The 16246-nt window shown below is 38.9% G+C and overlaps 1 protein-coding gene across 2 annotated transcripts in view; it reads left to right on the top strand.

Moving 5' to 3' along the window:
• The window catches only part of kdrl (kinase insert domain receptor like), a 181133-nt gene that overhangs the window by 101006 nt on the left and 63881 nt on the right, over positions 1-16246 (top strand). For both annotated transcript variants that reach the window (XM_048605338.1, XM_048605339.1), the window contains exon 12: positions 10093-10201. In XM_048605338.1, the coding sequence (XP_048461295.1) occupies positions 10093-10201 (109 nt within the window). The remainder of the gene's footprint in view (positions 1-10092; positions 10202-16246) is intronic.

Below are 16246 nucleotides of genomic sequence, written 5' to 3'. Positions count from 1 at the left end.
ACCTTGTTGTCAACAATTCTTTAGAAATGGCTTAACCACCAGCTTCCAAGACAGTTGTATATTTGCATCATTCTATCCTAAAAATTCCAAAGTCACTAATAACAGAGGCAAGCTGTCTAGAAGAACCTATCAGAGATAATCACTTTAAAGGAATCCAAGTGGTCACATCTCCTGACCCATTCACAAAACATCAAAACAGTACCTGTTTATTCAACTGGGCTGTGGAACAAGTCATTAGATGCAATTGCTTTGGGCAATGAACCCTGGCTAAGGAGGGAACTCTTCCAACTCTAACCTAAGCACAACTAAACCACAGACCTGGAATCAACCTGTTATGACCATGTTTGAATAATTAGTGGTTGATGAGAGGAAATCACATGACAAAGCCCACTCACCCTCTCACGTTTAAGAAGCTGCTTTTCATCAGATCAGAAAAGAAGAGACGCTAAAATGGAAGGTCCCAGAGTCATCGTTCGCTCTCTTGCAATCAATCCTGGAAGTTCGAACCTTCCCTGTTGTTTAGCTGTTCTGGCACCTCAGGCAGTGTTTAAGAATCAAATTCAGCTGCTCGCTCCAGAAGATAAAAAGCTAGAAATCATCCATCAACATCCGTAAATCATCTAACACAAAACCCAAAAAGACACTTCAGACTAATCTTAAACCAATCAAGGCATCAATTTACCAAACCCATATATAACTGATGCTTTTGACATTTAAAAAAAAGCTTAATTTATCCTCCACTTTGAAACTTTTGTGTGTGTGTGTGAAAGAGAGTGTGTGAACCCTTTAATATATGTGTGAGAGTCAGTGCTGTTTTATTAGATTCATTTAAATCTGGTGTTAAGCACAATAAATGACTCTTCTGTTTGAAAATATATTTTTGTGCACTCTTTCCAGCACAGCACTTGAAGAGTTAAACACTCACTGAATAAAGTAGCATACTCTTCATTTAAACAAAATTGTTGTGGTCAAATAAGGTGTGGGAAAAGCAGGCAGTCACTCCATCAATTCTTACCTGGACGCAAGGAATTAGTCACTGAATATTTTAATGTTATTGAATCAGGTATTTGCTACCATAAGCAACTTTTATTCTTTCTCTAATTTAGGAGAGTTCAGCCACAAACATTATTTAATTTAGAGCGCTGAAGGCTCAATCTAACATTTTTACCATTCTCTACAAAGCTAAGTATGATTTTGAAGTCTCGGTGTGTTTCTATACCTCAAAAGCGGTAGGGTATTAGGTTAGAGGATCTTTGAGAAAGTAGATAAATCTTCTATCTATCAATTTCAAAACCATTCTAAATTAATTCAAAACAGATCTCAAGTGCCAATGTTAAAACCTTCTTTGATCTGAAACACTGCAAGATAACTTGATTCCAAAAACTGCATATTTCAGCCTTTGAAAACAGGCTGGCACCGTTTCTGACTGCAGACTCTCCTTGAGTCTAGTTTACTTATTTGTAGTTAATTTGTTTAGGAGACACTTCATATTTAATAATTTTTGTGCAGTAGAGTTTGAAAAATTGCAGGGATGCCAGGATTGCTTTTCGAAAGGTCAATGAAAGACATTGGAATTTACTCTTAAAAATGAGGCAATTACAAACATATGAACAAGGAGCAGGACTAGGCCATTCAGCCCCTTGAGACTGCTGCCCCATTTAATACTATCATGGCTGAACTGATTGCAATCTCAAATTTGCATCTGGTCTACCTCTGATAACCTTACACCTCATTACTTACCAAGAGTTTATCCTCTTACCTTAAAAATATTCAGAGACTCTGCTTCCATGACCCTTTTAAGAAGAGAGTTCTAAAGATTTACAACACTTAGAGAAAACAATTTGCTCATCTGTTTTAAATGTGCAGCGCCTAGGTTTTAAACAATGACCCCTAGTTCTAGATTCTTCCATAAGAGGAAACATCCTCTCCACGTCAGCCAATTTTCTTCAAAACCACAATTTTGCAGTTAATTCCTGGACTTGTTGTACATGGGAACACTTGATTGTTTTATGCTTGGGTTTTATGGCTATAATGAATGAACAATACTTACGGGCATGGAGTTTGTGTTTGGATTTTTCAGTTAGGGAAAGTCAGCGACAGATCAAGCTGCTCAACTTGGGTCTTCAGTTTCTGAAGCACCTTTGCTCTGAAATCAGGGCGGAATCTAATTATTCCTCTGGAAGTCTGAGTGAAAATATTTCTTAATAATGCATTTCCTGAGCAAGCTTTATCTGCCAAAATTGCAGAGACAACCATGTATGATGAGTTAACACAGTGTGGAGCTGGAGGAGCACTGAAACGTCAACTTTCCTGCTCCTCTGATGCTGCCTGGCCCGCTGTGTTCCTCCAGCTCCACACTCTGTTATCTCTGACTCCAGCACCGGCAGTTCTTCCTATCTATACTTATGATGAGTGACTTGATTACATGTGCCAAGAGCAACAAATTGACGGACTTGGGAACTTCTTTTCATTCAATCAGCGTTGTAGGCTTCACCAGGTGAGTGACCATTTAATGCACATCCCTAATTGCCATTGAGAAAATGGTGGTGAGTCAGTTTCTTGAACTGCTGAGACCATTTGTTTGGCTACACCCATAAAGCTGTTAGGGAGAGAGTTCCCAAGGTGTTGATCCAATGTCAGAGAAAAAATGGCAAGATATTTCCAAGTCTTGATGGTGAGTGGCTTAAAGAGAAATTTGCAGGTGGTAGTATTGCCATGTACATGCTGACCTTGTCCATATGTACAGCAGTGGTCATAGGTTTGGAAGATGTTGTTTAAGGAGCCTTGGTAATTTTCTGTGGTACATCTTATAGATAGTACACACTGCTGCTACTGTGCATAATCGATGGAAAGACTGGATGTTTATGGATGTGGTGCTAATCAAGCAGATCACTTTGTCAGATGGTGTCAAGCTTGTTGAGTTCTGTTGGAGGTGCACTAAGTCAGGCAAGTGGAGACTGTTGCATCACACTCCTGACTTGTGCCTTGTAGCTAGTGAATAGGCTTTGGGGAGGCAGCAGATGAGTTACTCTTTGCAGGATTCCTAGCACCTAAACTGCTTTTCTATCTGCTGTATTTATGTAGCGAGTCCAGTTCAGTTTCTGGTCAATAGCAACCTCCAGGACATTGATAGTAGGGAATTCAATGGTAATAATGCCACTGAATGTCAAATGGTGATAGTTAGATTCTCTTATATTGGCACTTGTAGTTACGAATGGTACTGAACATTGTGCAATTATAGAGTCACAGAGATGTACTACATGGAAACAGACCCTTCAGTCCAATTTGTCCATGCCGATCAGATATCCTAAATAAATCTAGTCCCATTTGCCAGCATTTGGCCCATATCCCTCTAAACCCTTCCTAATCATATACCCATCCAGACGCCTTTTAAATGTTGTAATTGTACCCGCCTCCACCACTTTCTCTGGCAGCTCATTCCATAGATGGACTACTGTTTGCATGAAAAAGTTGCCCCTTAAGTCCCTTTTAAATCTTTCCCCTCTCATCTTAAACCTATGCCCTCTAGTTTTGAACTCCCCTACCCCAGGAAAAAGACCTTGTCTATTTACCCTGTCCAAGCCCCTCATGATTTTTATAAACCTTAATAAGGTCACTGCTCAGCCTCCGACATTCCAAGGAAAATAGTCCCAGCCTATTCAGCCTCTCCCTATAGCTCAAACCCTCCAACCCTGGCAACATCCTTGTAAATATTTTCAGAACCCCTTCAAGTTTCACGATATCTTTCCTGTGTCAGGGACACATCAGTGAACATCCCCACTCTGACTTTATGATGGAGAAAAGATCATTGATAAAGCGCTGCAAATGATTGGGCTGAGGACACTGCCTTGAGGAACCCCTGCAGAGATACCCTGAAACCAAGATGACTGATGTCCAACTACCACAACTATTTTCATTTTTTCTTGGTATGACTCCAACAAGTGGACTCTAATTGACTATTATTTTTCTAGGGCTCTGTGATGCTACACTCGGTTAAATTTTGCCTTGACATTAAGGGCAGCGACCTTCACCTCACCACTGGAGTGAAGCTCTTCTGGCAGTGTTTGAAACAAAGCTGTAATGAGTTCAGGAGCTAACTGGTCTTTGTGAAACCTAGACTGAGCACTGACGAGCAGGTTATGTTCTATCCTCAATTGCTGCTTTATAACACTGTTCTTTCCATCATTTTTCTGAAGACTAAGATAGACTGATGGGGCAGTAATTGATCAAGTTGGATTTGTCCCGCTTTCTGTGTGCAGGACAGCCCTGGACAATGACCACATTGTCTGGTAAATGCCAGTGTTACAGCTGTGTTGGAACAACTTGACCAGGGGTGCAGCAAGTTTTGGTGCGCATCTTCAGTCCCATTGCTGGAATATTTTCAGGGCCAAAACCTATGCAGTATCCAGTGCCTCCAGCCTATTCTTGATACCACAAGGAGTGAATTGAATTGGCTGAAGATTGGCATCTTTCATGCTGGGCAAGGAAACCTCCTACTGATTACCACGTCACACTATTACCCCCAAACATTCACACCCTCCCCATTCTTCAGCTGATGAATCTGTAATCCTCCATGTTTAACACTATCTGCAGGAAGCACCAAGGGTGACTAGCACAGAATGTATTCTGAACTTCAATGTCCATCACCAAGCATGACTTGACTGTACCAATATTGGCCAAGCTGGTTGAGGCCTAAAAGGAGGAGGCAAGATGGATCATCCACTCGGACTCTTAGCTGAAGGCAATGGTAGAGCAGGAATATGAGGTTGGAGATTGTATTTGAGTACAATTCGGTTGCTGATGGCCTACACCATCTCCTGGACACCCAGTGTTACATTACTAGATCAGTTCAAATCTATCCCATTCACCAAGCCACACAACATAAGATAATGTAACTTCAATGTGAAGATGGGACTGTATCTTCACAAGGACTGTGCAGTGGTCACACTTACCAATTTTGTCATGGATAGATGCATCTGTGACAGGCAGATTGGTGAGGATGAGATCAAGTGTTTTTCCCTCTTGTTGATACCCTCACCCCCTGCTGCAGACCCAAACTTGCAGCTCTGTTCTCACTGTTCATGTTGGTAAATATTTTCAACATATTTTACCTGGTTTCCTTTTATTCTCTCCTCCTCAAGCCTTCTCTCTTTTATAGCTTTCTTCCATTAGTGAGATGGTCTGAAGGGCTACAAATACTGGCACAATCATGGATTCGCAAAACACAAAAGTCAGAGGCAGAATTTTTTGAAAGAAAACGGACCTGGATTTTCTCTGCTGGGAGTGGGGATGGTCACGGTGATTTGGCAGAATCTTCCTCCTACCACCCAGCCTATTATGACCCTAGATTACTTTCCTCCAGTAGCAAGGTGAAAACTATTGTTGCTGGGAGAGAAAGATACAGCAGGGCACTTATTGCCTATCAGCAGAGAAAGCATCACTTTAAAACTGAGAAACAAACTTTTCAGTGGGCAGACTGTAACATTTTGCATTCAGATCACTTCAGGCAGCAAGTAGACCTCCAGTCAAAGCAAATTCCACCTACTCAATTCAATTTCACTTTTCTCTAAAATTGTACACTCAGCTTTCTTGTTTTTGGCATGACTTTCTTTCTAACAATTTCTATTACAAATATTGTCCTTTTGCATTTTATCTTCCAGCTATATCTTTCAGGTTTAACTGACAGTCTCATGTTTAAAGCAGAACTGTCCATATGTCCTTTGTTCTCTTCTCTGTGATCTTAGCCAGGCGAAGATCTGCAATGCTAATTTCTTCCTTTGTCAGCAATTCATTCGCAGGTCTGTCACTAATGCCAATTAACTCTCCTCACGCCTTAGGTTCTGAATTTAAAGAATCCATCTCCTAATGTTTTAACCTGAATAAAGGTCATCTTGTTACTGGGTTGCAAATAAGGCAATTGACCCTCAATATAGTTGTATGAGATGATATTCCTAAGTAATTCATCTTGCTTTTCTTTTATTTGTTCATCTTATGTGGGCATCATTGGTTAGGCCAGCATTTATTGGCCATCACTAACTGGTCTGGAGAATGTGGTAGTGAGTCACGTTTGTGAATCATTGAAGTCCTTGAACACTGCACAGTTCTTAATGGTTTGACACAACCAATTGGGACTAACCAGTTCAGAGGGCAGCTGAGTGTGGGTCTCGAGTCATGTGTAGGCTAAACCATGTAAGGATGGCATATTTTCTTACCTAAAATAAACTAAACAATTTGAATAATTGACAATGAATACATGGTCACCTTTCAGCTGGCTTCCAATTCTAGACTTTTTTTTAAATTTCAGATTTCACCATCTACCATGGTCGATTCAGGCCCATGCCCCCAGATCATTAGCCTGGGCTTTGAGGATTACCAAATTAGTGACATTACCACTACACCACTGAACAACTTCAATGTTTATAGCTTGAGTGTTTTGAACTCCATGTCAATTTACATATCTTTAAAATATAGTGCACAATTCAATCCAAAATCATTTCCAGATAGACAAGTACAATCAAAAATTCTGAAAAATTGACTCAACAGATACCATTGTGTTAGTTATTTCAAAATGTCACAGGGATATTTTGAACAGCTCCAGGAACATTTGTAAGCCATTAATTATGTAGCACAAGAAAGGAAACATAGATTTATATGTGAAACATGTGGTTTGCACAGTTGGTGAGTCACATTTATGTAGTTTCTTTAGTCCTTTGAGGTACTATATAAATTAATATCACATATTGCACAGCAGGTTTAAAGATAAAGATGGATTAATATTTTTGTGGAAATATACACCAATTCTGGCATCTTATATAAAATGTTAATTTCTTTTAGAGTGTGATTGAAATGCACATTTCCAGAATATTATTTGAGTCAATATTTATCTTTTTTCTTTTAGTCAATACCAAGTATACATCAAATTTCATCATCAACCCATAACCTGGAGCGCTCAAATGCCAATTTATGTACTACCAGCCCTAACATACTGATCCAACTCTTTTGTTTGATTCACAGCTTCTGCAATCAATATTGTACATGTTCTGTTTGTAAAAGCAGTTGAGAGTGTAAAATAAACTAGGATATAGTTTCTACTTTGGACATTGATGGAAAAGTAACGACAAATTTAGGAAAACAATTGCACTCATTTGGGAAACGTTTTATTTTGTTAACTTTCAATTCAAACATACTTGCATATCGGAGTGCAAAATCAGCATAATCAGGCAACATTTTAAAACCTCGATTTTTAAAACATGTGTTTTGCTTTAAGAAAATCCTTGACAGCTTAAAAAGTTAAGGTAATATGGTGCAATTTGATCAATACAGCTGAAAGTGTTTTTAATCACCAAATAGTGAATACTTCATCGCAACATCAATCCAGAACCAGGGGACACGGTCGAAGGATATGGGGTAGGCTGTTTAGGACAGAAATGAGAAGGAATTTCTTCACTAGACTGTGGTGAGCCAGCTTAAATGTTCTGAGTCTCTCAAAGCCCTGCAGTGCAATTAGCAGAATCTCTGAATAGTGATTCATTCGTCTTGGGGTTGTGCTCAGTTTTATTAGTGAGGATGGCTTTCAGCACGGTGTTGTGTGAAAGACCCTAAAAATTCAATGTGCACTCTACATGATGCACATTTAAAATTCAGTGGTTTCTCTGTGATAGTTCCACACATTTCAAGGGTATTGTGTTAGAAGAACCAGCTTAGCTGAGTGGAAGCTCTGCCCTATTAACAGCAGACAGGTGGATTTCAGCTGTGCAAGGTGCATTGTGTGATTTACCTCTATGCATTCTATAACATTTTGATATAGAATTTGGGAGGGGTTATCAATAAGATACCAGAAGAATGATCTTTTCCTTAACTCTAAGCTTCAAATTCTTTCTACCTCAAACAGTCTCATCAATATCAGTATGGTAATGTGAACTTTCCTATCTGTTCCTCCTAAATTTTGAATGCATCATTTTTGCATCTAACTCATTTTTCTCAGGAATTCAAGCTTAACACCCTTCACCCAAATTGGGTATCAACCAGCCATATATGTCAACTGGATATGGGCAGGCTTAATTTTAAGGCAATTGTTTCTTTATCTACTTTTTTGGAAGAAATACATATCCATTTCCAGTCCAATGATGGGCCGGCTTCTGTTCTCGGGAATGAAAGGCCACATTGGTGAACTTCTCATGATATCATAGTTAGAACATAAATTCCCACAGTAGAATTCCAAAGTGTTTTCAAAGAAAATTAATTCATTTAGCTATGACACTGAGACAAGGATATAAAACAATTTTAAAACCATTTAGAAACTGGATTTAATAACTGATTTCCAATCGCCCACAGTTTACGAAAGAGTCCTGAAATCCTTACCACAACTTTCCACCATATATGTTAAGCAATGTTTGGTATACTTGCAACTGAGTTTAGGACAGAATTGTATATGCTATATTTTAAATGTTACTACATCTCACTGTCCTTTTCTCATGACTGTTTGTGAAACTGTTAATCATCTTCTGTTCAGTCATTTCTAACACACACACACACACACACACACACACACATGTTTACAGGTGCCTTTTAATGATAATATGCACCTTATTGTTAAATTTTTGCAAACATCGAATAGCCATGCTGATATACAATACAATTGGAGTGCTTTTTTTCCCTTGGAGGATGACAGTGATATGAAGCAATATTGATCTCATTATAGTCCAAGAACAGGAGAGTTCATATCAGAACATTATTTGATAGTTGTGAATGGACTAAATCGATTATTTTCCAAAGACATGATGGTACTTAGTTTCCGACTTCAGTGCAGAAAGTCATTTAATTATTAGTTGTAAAAGACAGCCTGTGCAAGCCAGTGAAAAGAACTTTGTCTCTTGATACTAAAGTTGAAAAGAGATGGCAAAAGACTTTCAATCACCTCACTTTAAGAAAACTGATCAAAGCATGCTTTGTATACCTTTGTAGACTCTGCAGAACATTTACTGTGAGTTACCAGAAATAATTACATTTTTAGAACATTAGAACATAAGAAATAGGAGCAGGAGTAGGCCATTCAGACTCTTAAATCTACCCTGACATTCTATAAAATCTTGGCTGATTTGCCCAGGTTCAGTTCGTCTTTTGTACCAGCTCCTCATAACCTTCAACTCCTTGATATTGCAAAAATTTATCTATCTCTTCTTTGATTACATTCAGTGATCTAGTCTCCACAACAGTCTGGGGTACAGAATTCCAGACATTCACTTCTCTTTGAGAGAAAAAAATTACTTCACACCCCACTTTTAAATGAAGTCTCTTATTTTGTAACTATGTCCCCTAGTTTGATATTCCCTAACTAGAGGAAATGCCTTCTCAAAATTCACCCTGTTAAGCCTCTTCAGAATTTTGTCTGTTTCAATAAAATCACCCCTCTCATTCTCCTAAAGTCTTATGAGCAAAGACCCAAACTGTTTAGCTATTCTCTATAAATCAATCCTTTCATTCCAGGAATCAGCATCATAAATCTATTTTCAACTGCTTCCAAGGCCAGTATAAACTTCTGCACTTGCATCCTTCTTCATCAGTATGAAGACAGATGTGAAGCCCTCATTTAATACCCTGTCAATGTCCTCCAGCTTCATGTGCAGAATACCGTCTTGGTCCCTAATAGGCACTATTCTTTTCTAGGCTATCCTCTTCCCCTTTATGTATTTATAGAATATCTTAGGATTCTCCCTAATCTTACCTGCCAGTGTTTTTTCATGACCCCCTTTCCATTCCTAATTGCTTTCTTAAGCTCCCCCCTGTACTTTTCATACTCCACTCAGACTCTGATTTGCTCCCTTTGTACCTGTTAAAAGCTTCTCTTTTCCTTCTTATCCAATCTTGAATATTCTTAGACGTCTAGCGTTCTCTGGGTTGCTTTTCTGACTGCAAATACAACTATTTTCACTGAACTTTCAAAATTTCTCACGTCAGTGCATCAACTCTGCAGGATCTATGCAGTCCAATTGTCTTCCATTAACATAAGACATGACACCGATTTTATTGACATTTTAAAGAACAGATTTACTATATTCAGCTAATGTGTGGAACCTCTTTCTGTTGTTTTAGACGATAAGCACTCTAACTGTGGCTGAAGCCAAGGTGTCAGGGATTTACTACTGTATAGCTACGAATGATTATGGTGAAGACCGCAGAAGAATTAACTTTTACATTACAGGTAAGGAATTATCTGTAATCAAAAAAACTTTATTCAATTCAATTCTTTTGTCAGCTTGTTAATATTTTATGCAGGAAAAAAATCATTATAAAACAAAGAACTGCAGATGCTAGAGATCTGAAACAAAAACAGAAATTGCTAGAGAAGCTCAGCAGGTCTGGCAGCATCTGTGGGAAGAAAGCAGTGTTAACATTTCGAGTCCAGTGACTCTTCATCACAGTATCAATCAGTTGTGACTTTCTTGCACTGCTAGCAATACACAAATGTTAGATTGAAAAGTTTTAAAATGAACTGGTTATTTCTGAGACACAGGGCCAGATTCAATTACCAAGGCAGATAATTTGAGTTGGAAATTTTGTGACTCACCAAATCTGCCGTAGTAAAAAGTGGCCTGAATCACACGGTTATTGCTTCTGGGATGGTGCAGGATGAAGTCAGGCAAGCAAAACCTAGAAGCAGACGCTAGTAAGGCACAAGGGAGAGGAGTCAAGATAAGTGGCCTGTCTCAATATTCTGCAAATTTGCCCAGTAGCTTTATAAGATTTTAGGCCACCAATACCACACCATTCACATTCCCTCATTCCCCCACAAACACACACATCCCATGACTCTCACACCCTCCATGACAAATCAATGCCAACTATGCCCTTTTCTACGGCCCCATGCTAGCTGTCCTAATATCCACCATGGTAAGACCACAGGAGTTATGTGGACGAAAAAGATACATGTCCAAAAATCTAAGCTGCTCTCATTCACACACAGTCAGTGGTGAAATAAACTCCTGTTCATGAAAGCATAAAACATCCTCACATAGCGATCACTTATAAACAAACTTCCCTTCAAAAAACACATCTTTTAATAGCTTCTTTAAGCTGTTAATGTGAACTTAGAACACCCTGCTGAGATAATTAGCGAAGTTGATGTTTCGGGTTGGGACACTTCTTCAGAAATTCTGAAGAAGGTTCCCGACCCGAAACGTCAACTTTCCTACTCCTCTGATGCTGCCTGGCCTGCTATGTTCATTCAGCTCCACACTGTGTTATCTCTGACTCCAGTATCGGCAGTTCTTACTATCTCTGCTGAGATAATTGTTCTTTTTAGAATCAGCCAAGCATTCACAGTTAATAGGGATATGTCAATAAATAACTGCATTGAAATTTCACAAAAAGGCGCTCCACCAATTGGATTGTCAATCAAAATAGTTCGACTGGGTTATTTTTACATCCCTGGCAGCTTTTAGTTTTACAGTTCAAAGAGCAAGAGTTTTGAAAATATTAGATTTGGGAGATTAAACGGACTTTGTCCACTCGTCATGATTATTTATTTCTACACAATCCTTTGTGAGTGCCAAGCTGCAGATTAAGACACTTGCAACAAAATAATTGGATCCTGTATTAACTTAACACTGTGCTTAAATGGTCCTGGTGAGTTTGGTTTCCCTCCCGTGTGATTCACACCTTGCCCACTGTCCCCTACTGACCAACGTTAGAAATGAGAGTTGCATATCTATGTCCTGCTAGACATTTTGAAATTGCCAGAGAGCATCCACAATTCCATGAAAATCCTGGCCCATAATTTGTCTTGTCTCTGCTTCCGAAAGTCACATGACAAATTAACTGCGACACGTGCCTTCAGTTTAGACTTAAACGATTATTTTGTGATGCCACCACAGTGGATATCACCAGCAACAGGCTCATGGCAAATTGGAATAGCACCAATAGTCTGCAGGCACCTATTGTGGCCTTAGAAGCAGCAAGATCTAACAGCTTAGAAAGCAACTGAGGGCCTGAAAATATTCTGGATACATAAAAGACATTCAGGTAAGGGAGTAATTCTTGAAATTTGTTAACTTAGCACAGTCAGTCATTAAATCTGTCTGCCTCTTGGCTGCATTGTGTTCTAGGAAAGGGGCATATAGATTTTCTACATTTCACAAGATCTCCAGATAAATATGAATGAGGAAGTTCCTACCAGCAAATAATTTGTCTATTTAGAGGTATTCTACAATCCCCTACCACGGCAGCATTCATTTCTTCGAGGCACCCCTGACTTTTGCCTCTACTGCTACCCTATAAAGTTTCTTCTTCATGCTCATAATCCTCAGCATTAAGTAAAATTTTGGAACAAGTGTTGTAATTACCTCTGACTAATTTTAACATGGCTCCTGTTCTCCTACTCTCAAAATGTTGATGAATATCATACTTTTATACATCTTGTTACCTTATACTGATCATGTTTCGTTTTGTGGATAAAATGCCCAAGCCTCTCAGTAATACAGACAACCAGTACCAGAGAACCGAAAGAACTGCGGATGCTGTAAATCAGGGACAAAAACAAAGTTGCTGGAAAAGCTCAGCAGGTCTGGCAGCATCTGTGAAGAAAAAAATCAGAGTTAATGTTTCAGGTCCGGTGACCCTTCCTCAGAGCATCCTCAGGACCCAAAACGTTAATACTGTTTTTTCCTTCTCAGATGCTGCCAGACCTGCTGAGCATTTCCAGCAACTTTGTTTCTGAACCAGTTCCAGAGATCCAACTGTGCTTTACCTAGCCAACCTTTCAGTATCTGCTCTGGAGAATATTCACCCAGCACTCCCCCATGTTTCAAAGTGACTGATGTTTTCACTCAAATGTTTACCAGTCTCACATATAATCCAGGTGGTCAGAGGATGACCTACTTGTAGCATGATTCCTTGAAAGATTTCATTCTTGTTCAAAACAGAAAATATAGGAAGTATTAATTTTCTGTTCCAATATTTTATTTTTTTGGGCACGAGTGCTTTTTGAACACTAATTGGCTGTCACAAGTTGTACTTTTTTCATTATCCTCAGCAATGACCGTGAGCAGCAATTGTTTTGGCTTGTATCCTAAGAAATGGATCACTGAAGGGGTTGTTTATGTAAAAGTGTAACAAAACAGGCTTTTGTGGGTACTCTGCTAATAAGGCACAATTATTTGAAAGTTTAATTTTATTCCAAAGCTTTGGAGCTATTTGCAAGGATAATCATGATTATCAGAGGGAATGCTGAAGGGGTCAGAGGTGCGATAGAATGGGGGAGCATTACTGCTCCACCTGGCCCACAAGGACTGCTCCAAAAAGCATTTACCTGCATGTCTCTCTCTGCAGGGTTTCCCAGGTCTTGGTAAGAATAGCCAGCAGCTGATAAATATAAATGAAGTTGCCATCTGCACCATTTAAACATAGTGAAGTGTCCTATTTTTCCAATGAAGCATGCAGCCTGCCAATATAAAAATAGCAGAGGCATATCAGAAGCAGGTTGGAGGCAAATTCTCTGATTTAAAAGTTTTTTGACCATCTTTCAATCGTATTCCAACTATTCCGGTTTAGGTACAGAGACTAATATACATTTAAAGCTCATTTATACACATTGTACTTTCTGCACTATAAAAACAGGAATTTAAACCTGATTGCCCTGGTTGATGGGAGTAAGTTTTAGTTTGGTGGGTGCCCTTCCCATTCTCACACATCCTGAGCACGCCTATGCCTGCCACCATATAAAGATTATGTATTGTTCATGTTACTTAAACAACATTCAAAGTGGTATTTTCAATTGAATCAAATTGTCTTCAGAGTTGTGGGATTTCCTATTACACAATTCTATGACACAGCCCTTCACAGGCTTAAAGAGATTGACTTCTCTGCTGATGTGTACCATTGTTATCCTGTTGGACACGGTTCAAAAATGTTACTTGCAAAGCAAGATAGTAGTTGGCATTGTAGTTAAGAAATTCTACTTTCAGTTGCTAATTCTAACTTTATTCCTCTTTATTATGAGGAATTACAGTATTTTTCCAAGAGATCCTGATCAGATCTGAACAGGAAAACACAACCAAATTAATGCTAATGTGCTTCTTGTGCATAACAAATCCAAAGCAGATAGCCCCCTCACAATCATGAGATGGTGAAGGAGAAAAATGGGAGTCAAAGGTCCTGCAACCTATCATAATCCAGGAACCAACTTTGGAAAATAACAGCCAAATGGGATTAGGCATTACTGTCAGCACAATGAAGTAGCCAATCATTGCTCAGTCTGGATGTTTAGTAACATCTTTAGAACCATAGCCTCAAAAAAGTCACAACTAAAAGATTGAACATTGGCAAAGAAAAATAACATACGAAGATTTATTTTCATTGAGCTTTTCTTTTTCTATTAGAGTCATAGAGTCATAGAGTCATGGAGATGTACTGCATGGAAACAGACCCTTCGGTCCAACTCGTCCACGCTGACCAGACATCCTCAATAAATCAAGTCCCATTTGCCAACATTTGGCCTATATTCCTTTAAACCCTTCCTATTCATATATCCATCCAGATGCCTTTTAAATGTTGCAATTGTACCAGCCTCCACCACTTCCTCTGGCAGCTCATTTCATACACGCACCACCCTCTGCGTGAAAAAGTTGCCCGTTAGGTCCCTTCTGAATCTTTCCCCTCTCACCTTAAATCTGTGCCCTCTAGTTTTGGACTCCCTCACCCCGAGGTGTCTATTTACCCTATCCATGCTTATTTCCATGTAAAACAGTAAGCTAGATTTGAAGAAACGTAATCAGAAACAAATTAGATGGAAGCCTATTTGTCAAGCACAATCTTCGAGCTTCCAGGTTGTAATATAAATATAAACACAGTCCAAAAGCATGTCACAAAGAGCATAAGTAATATTTTCCAAATTAAGTACATGCATATGAAGATACATCCTTAAGTTCTATTTTTGAGCAGTAAATCACAAGGAACATTGCCCCAAATATTATAGCTGAGGAAAGCAGCGAATGTCATATCTATGTTCAACAAAAGAGCCAGACAAAAAGCAGGAAACCATGAAAGAATATGGTGAAGTAGATAATATATAAACATGGGTATATTTGGTTAGCTAACAAGCAGAAGTGAGTAGCCTAAAAGGCCTTTTTTCCAATTTGCCAAGGTGTAACTACAACATCAGTGCTGGGGACTCAACTATTCACATTCTATGACTTGAATTGAAGGTACTAAATGTATAGAAGTTGAATTTGCAATGACACCAAGGCAAGAAGAAAAGTAAATTGTCAGGAGGAGGTAAGCAGTCCGCAAAGGGATACAGAGTTAAATGACTGAGCAAAAAAATTTGCAGATGGAGTAAAATGTGGGAAAATATAAACTTATTCACATTAGCAAGAGAAACAGTGTTTAAATGGAGGCAGATTGTACACATTAATTTGGGTGTCCTGGTACATGAATGACAAAATGTTAGTATGCAGGTGAATCCTTGAGCCTATTTGTGAAAACATAAAGAGACCAAAATACCTTTATTGCTTCACACAGAGCTTACTTCACCATTCAAATACACTCTCTCCCTCCTCCTGGTGACTCTTCTTTGTATAATTTTTTGGATTTCTGTTTTAATCACAATGTTCAGACAAGTTATAATACACCTATGAGCAGGAGAGATTTGAGACAGGGATAATACCAGTGCACCACAAGAGCCTTAGTTATTTTTAATCCACTTGTTCAGGGCAGGTAAGACTTAAACCCAAACCTTCTGGCCCTGGGGTACGGGCAGCGCCATTGCACCGCAAGACCTTGTATTCTTTTTATAGCATTTCAGATAGAGTCCAAATCCCAATAGCAGTGAAAGTGAAGATTAAGAGGTTGACCTGTTGAGGACCAAGTCATTTGTTTTTTAAATCAATCTGTTCAGATATGCCAAGACACACACCTGGAACAGGTGGGAATTGAACCTAGACCTTACAGTCCAGAGGCAGGGACACTAATATTAATACAAGCTTTATTAATCTGTATATTGCACCCCCATCTTGAAAACAGTAAAAATCAATAAGATTACAAAGTGAGTATTTCTTTGTTTTCATCATCCATAACACAAGGCATGCCTCTTCAAAGACATCCAACAATTATTTTTGGAAAAGCATTTCTTTCTGGAAGATAATTTAATAGCTGACAAGTTGTATTGACCCATTCAATATTTGAAATCTCATTTCTTTCCAACATCTCTTCTATACTCACCAGATCCATCCTCAATCTCTTTTCTGCGACA

Source organism: Rhincodon typus, chromosome 14, assembly GCF_021869965.1.
Source record: "Rhincodon typus isolate 14 chromosome 14, sRhiTyp1.1, whole genome shotgun sequence".
In the NCBI taxonomy this organism is placed as follows: domain Eukaryota; kingdom Metazoa; phylum Chordata; class Chondrichthyes; order Orectolobiformes; family Rhincodontidae; genus Rhincodon; species Rhincodon typus.
Note: the sequence above shows the minus strand (reverse complement) of the source record. Positions and strands in the feature narration are given on the sequence as shown.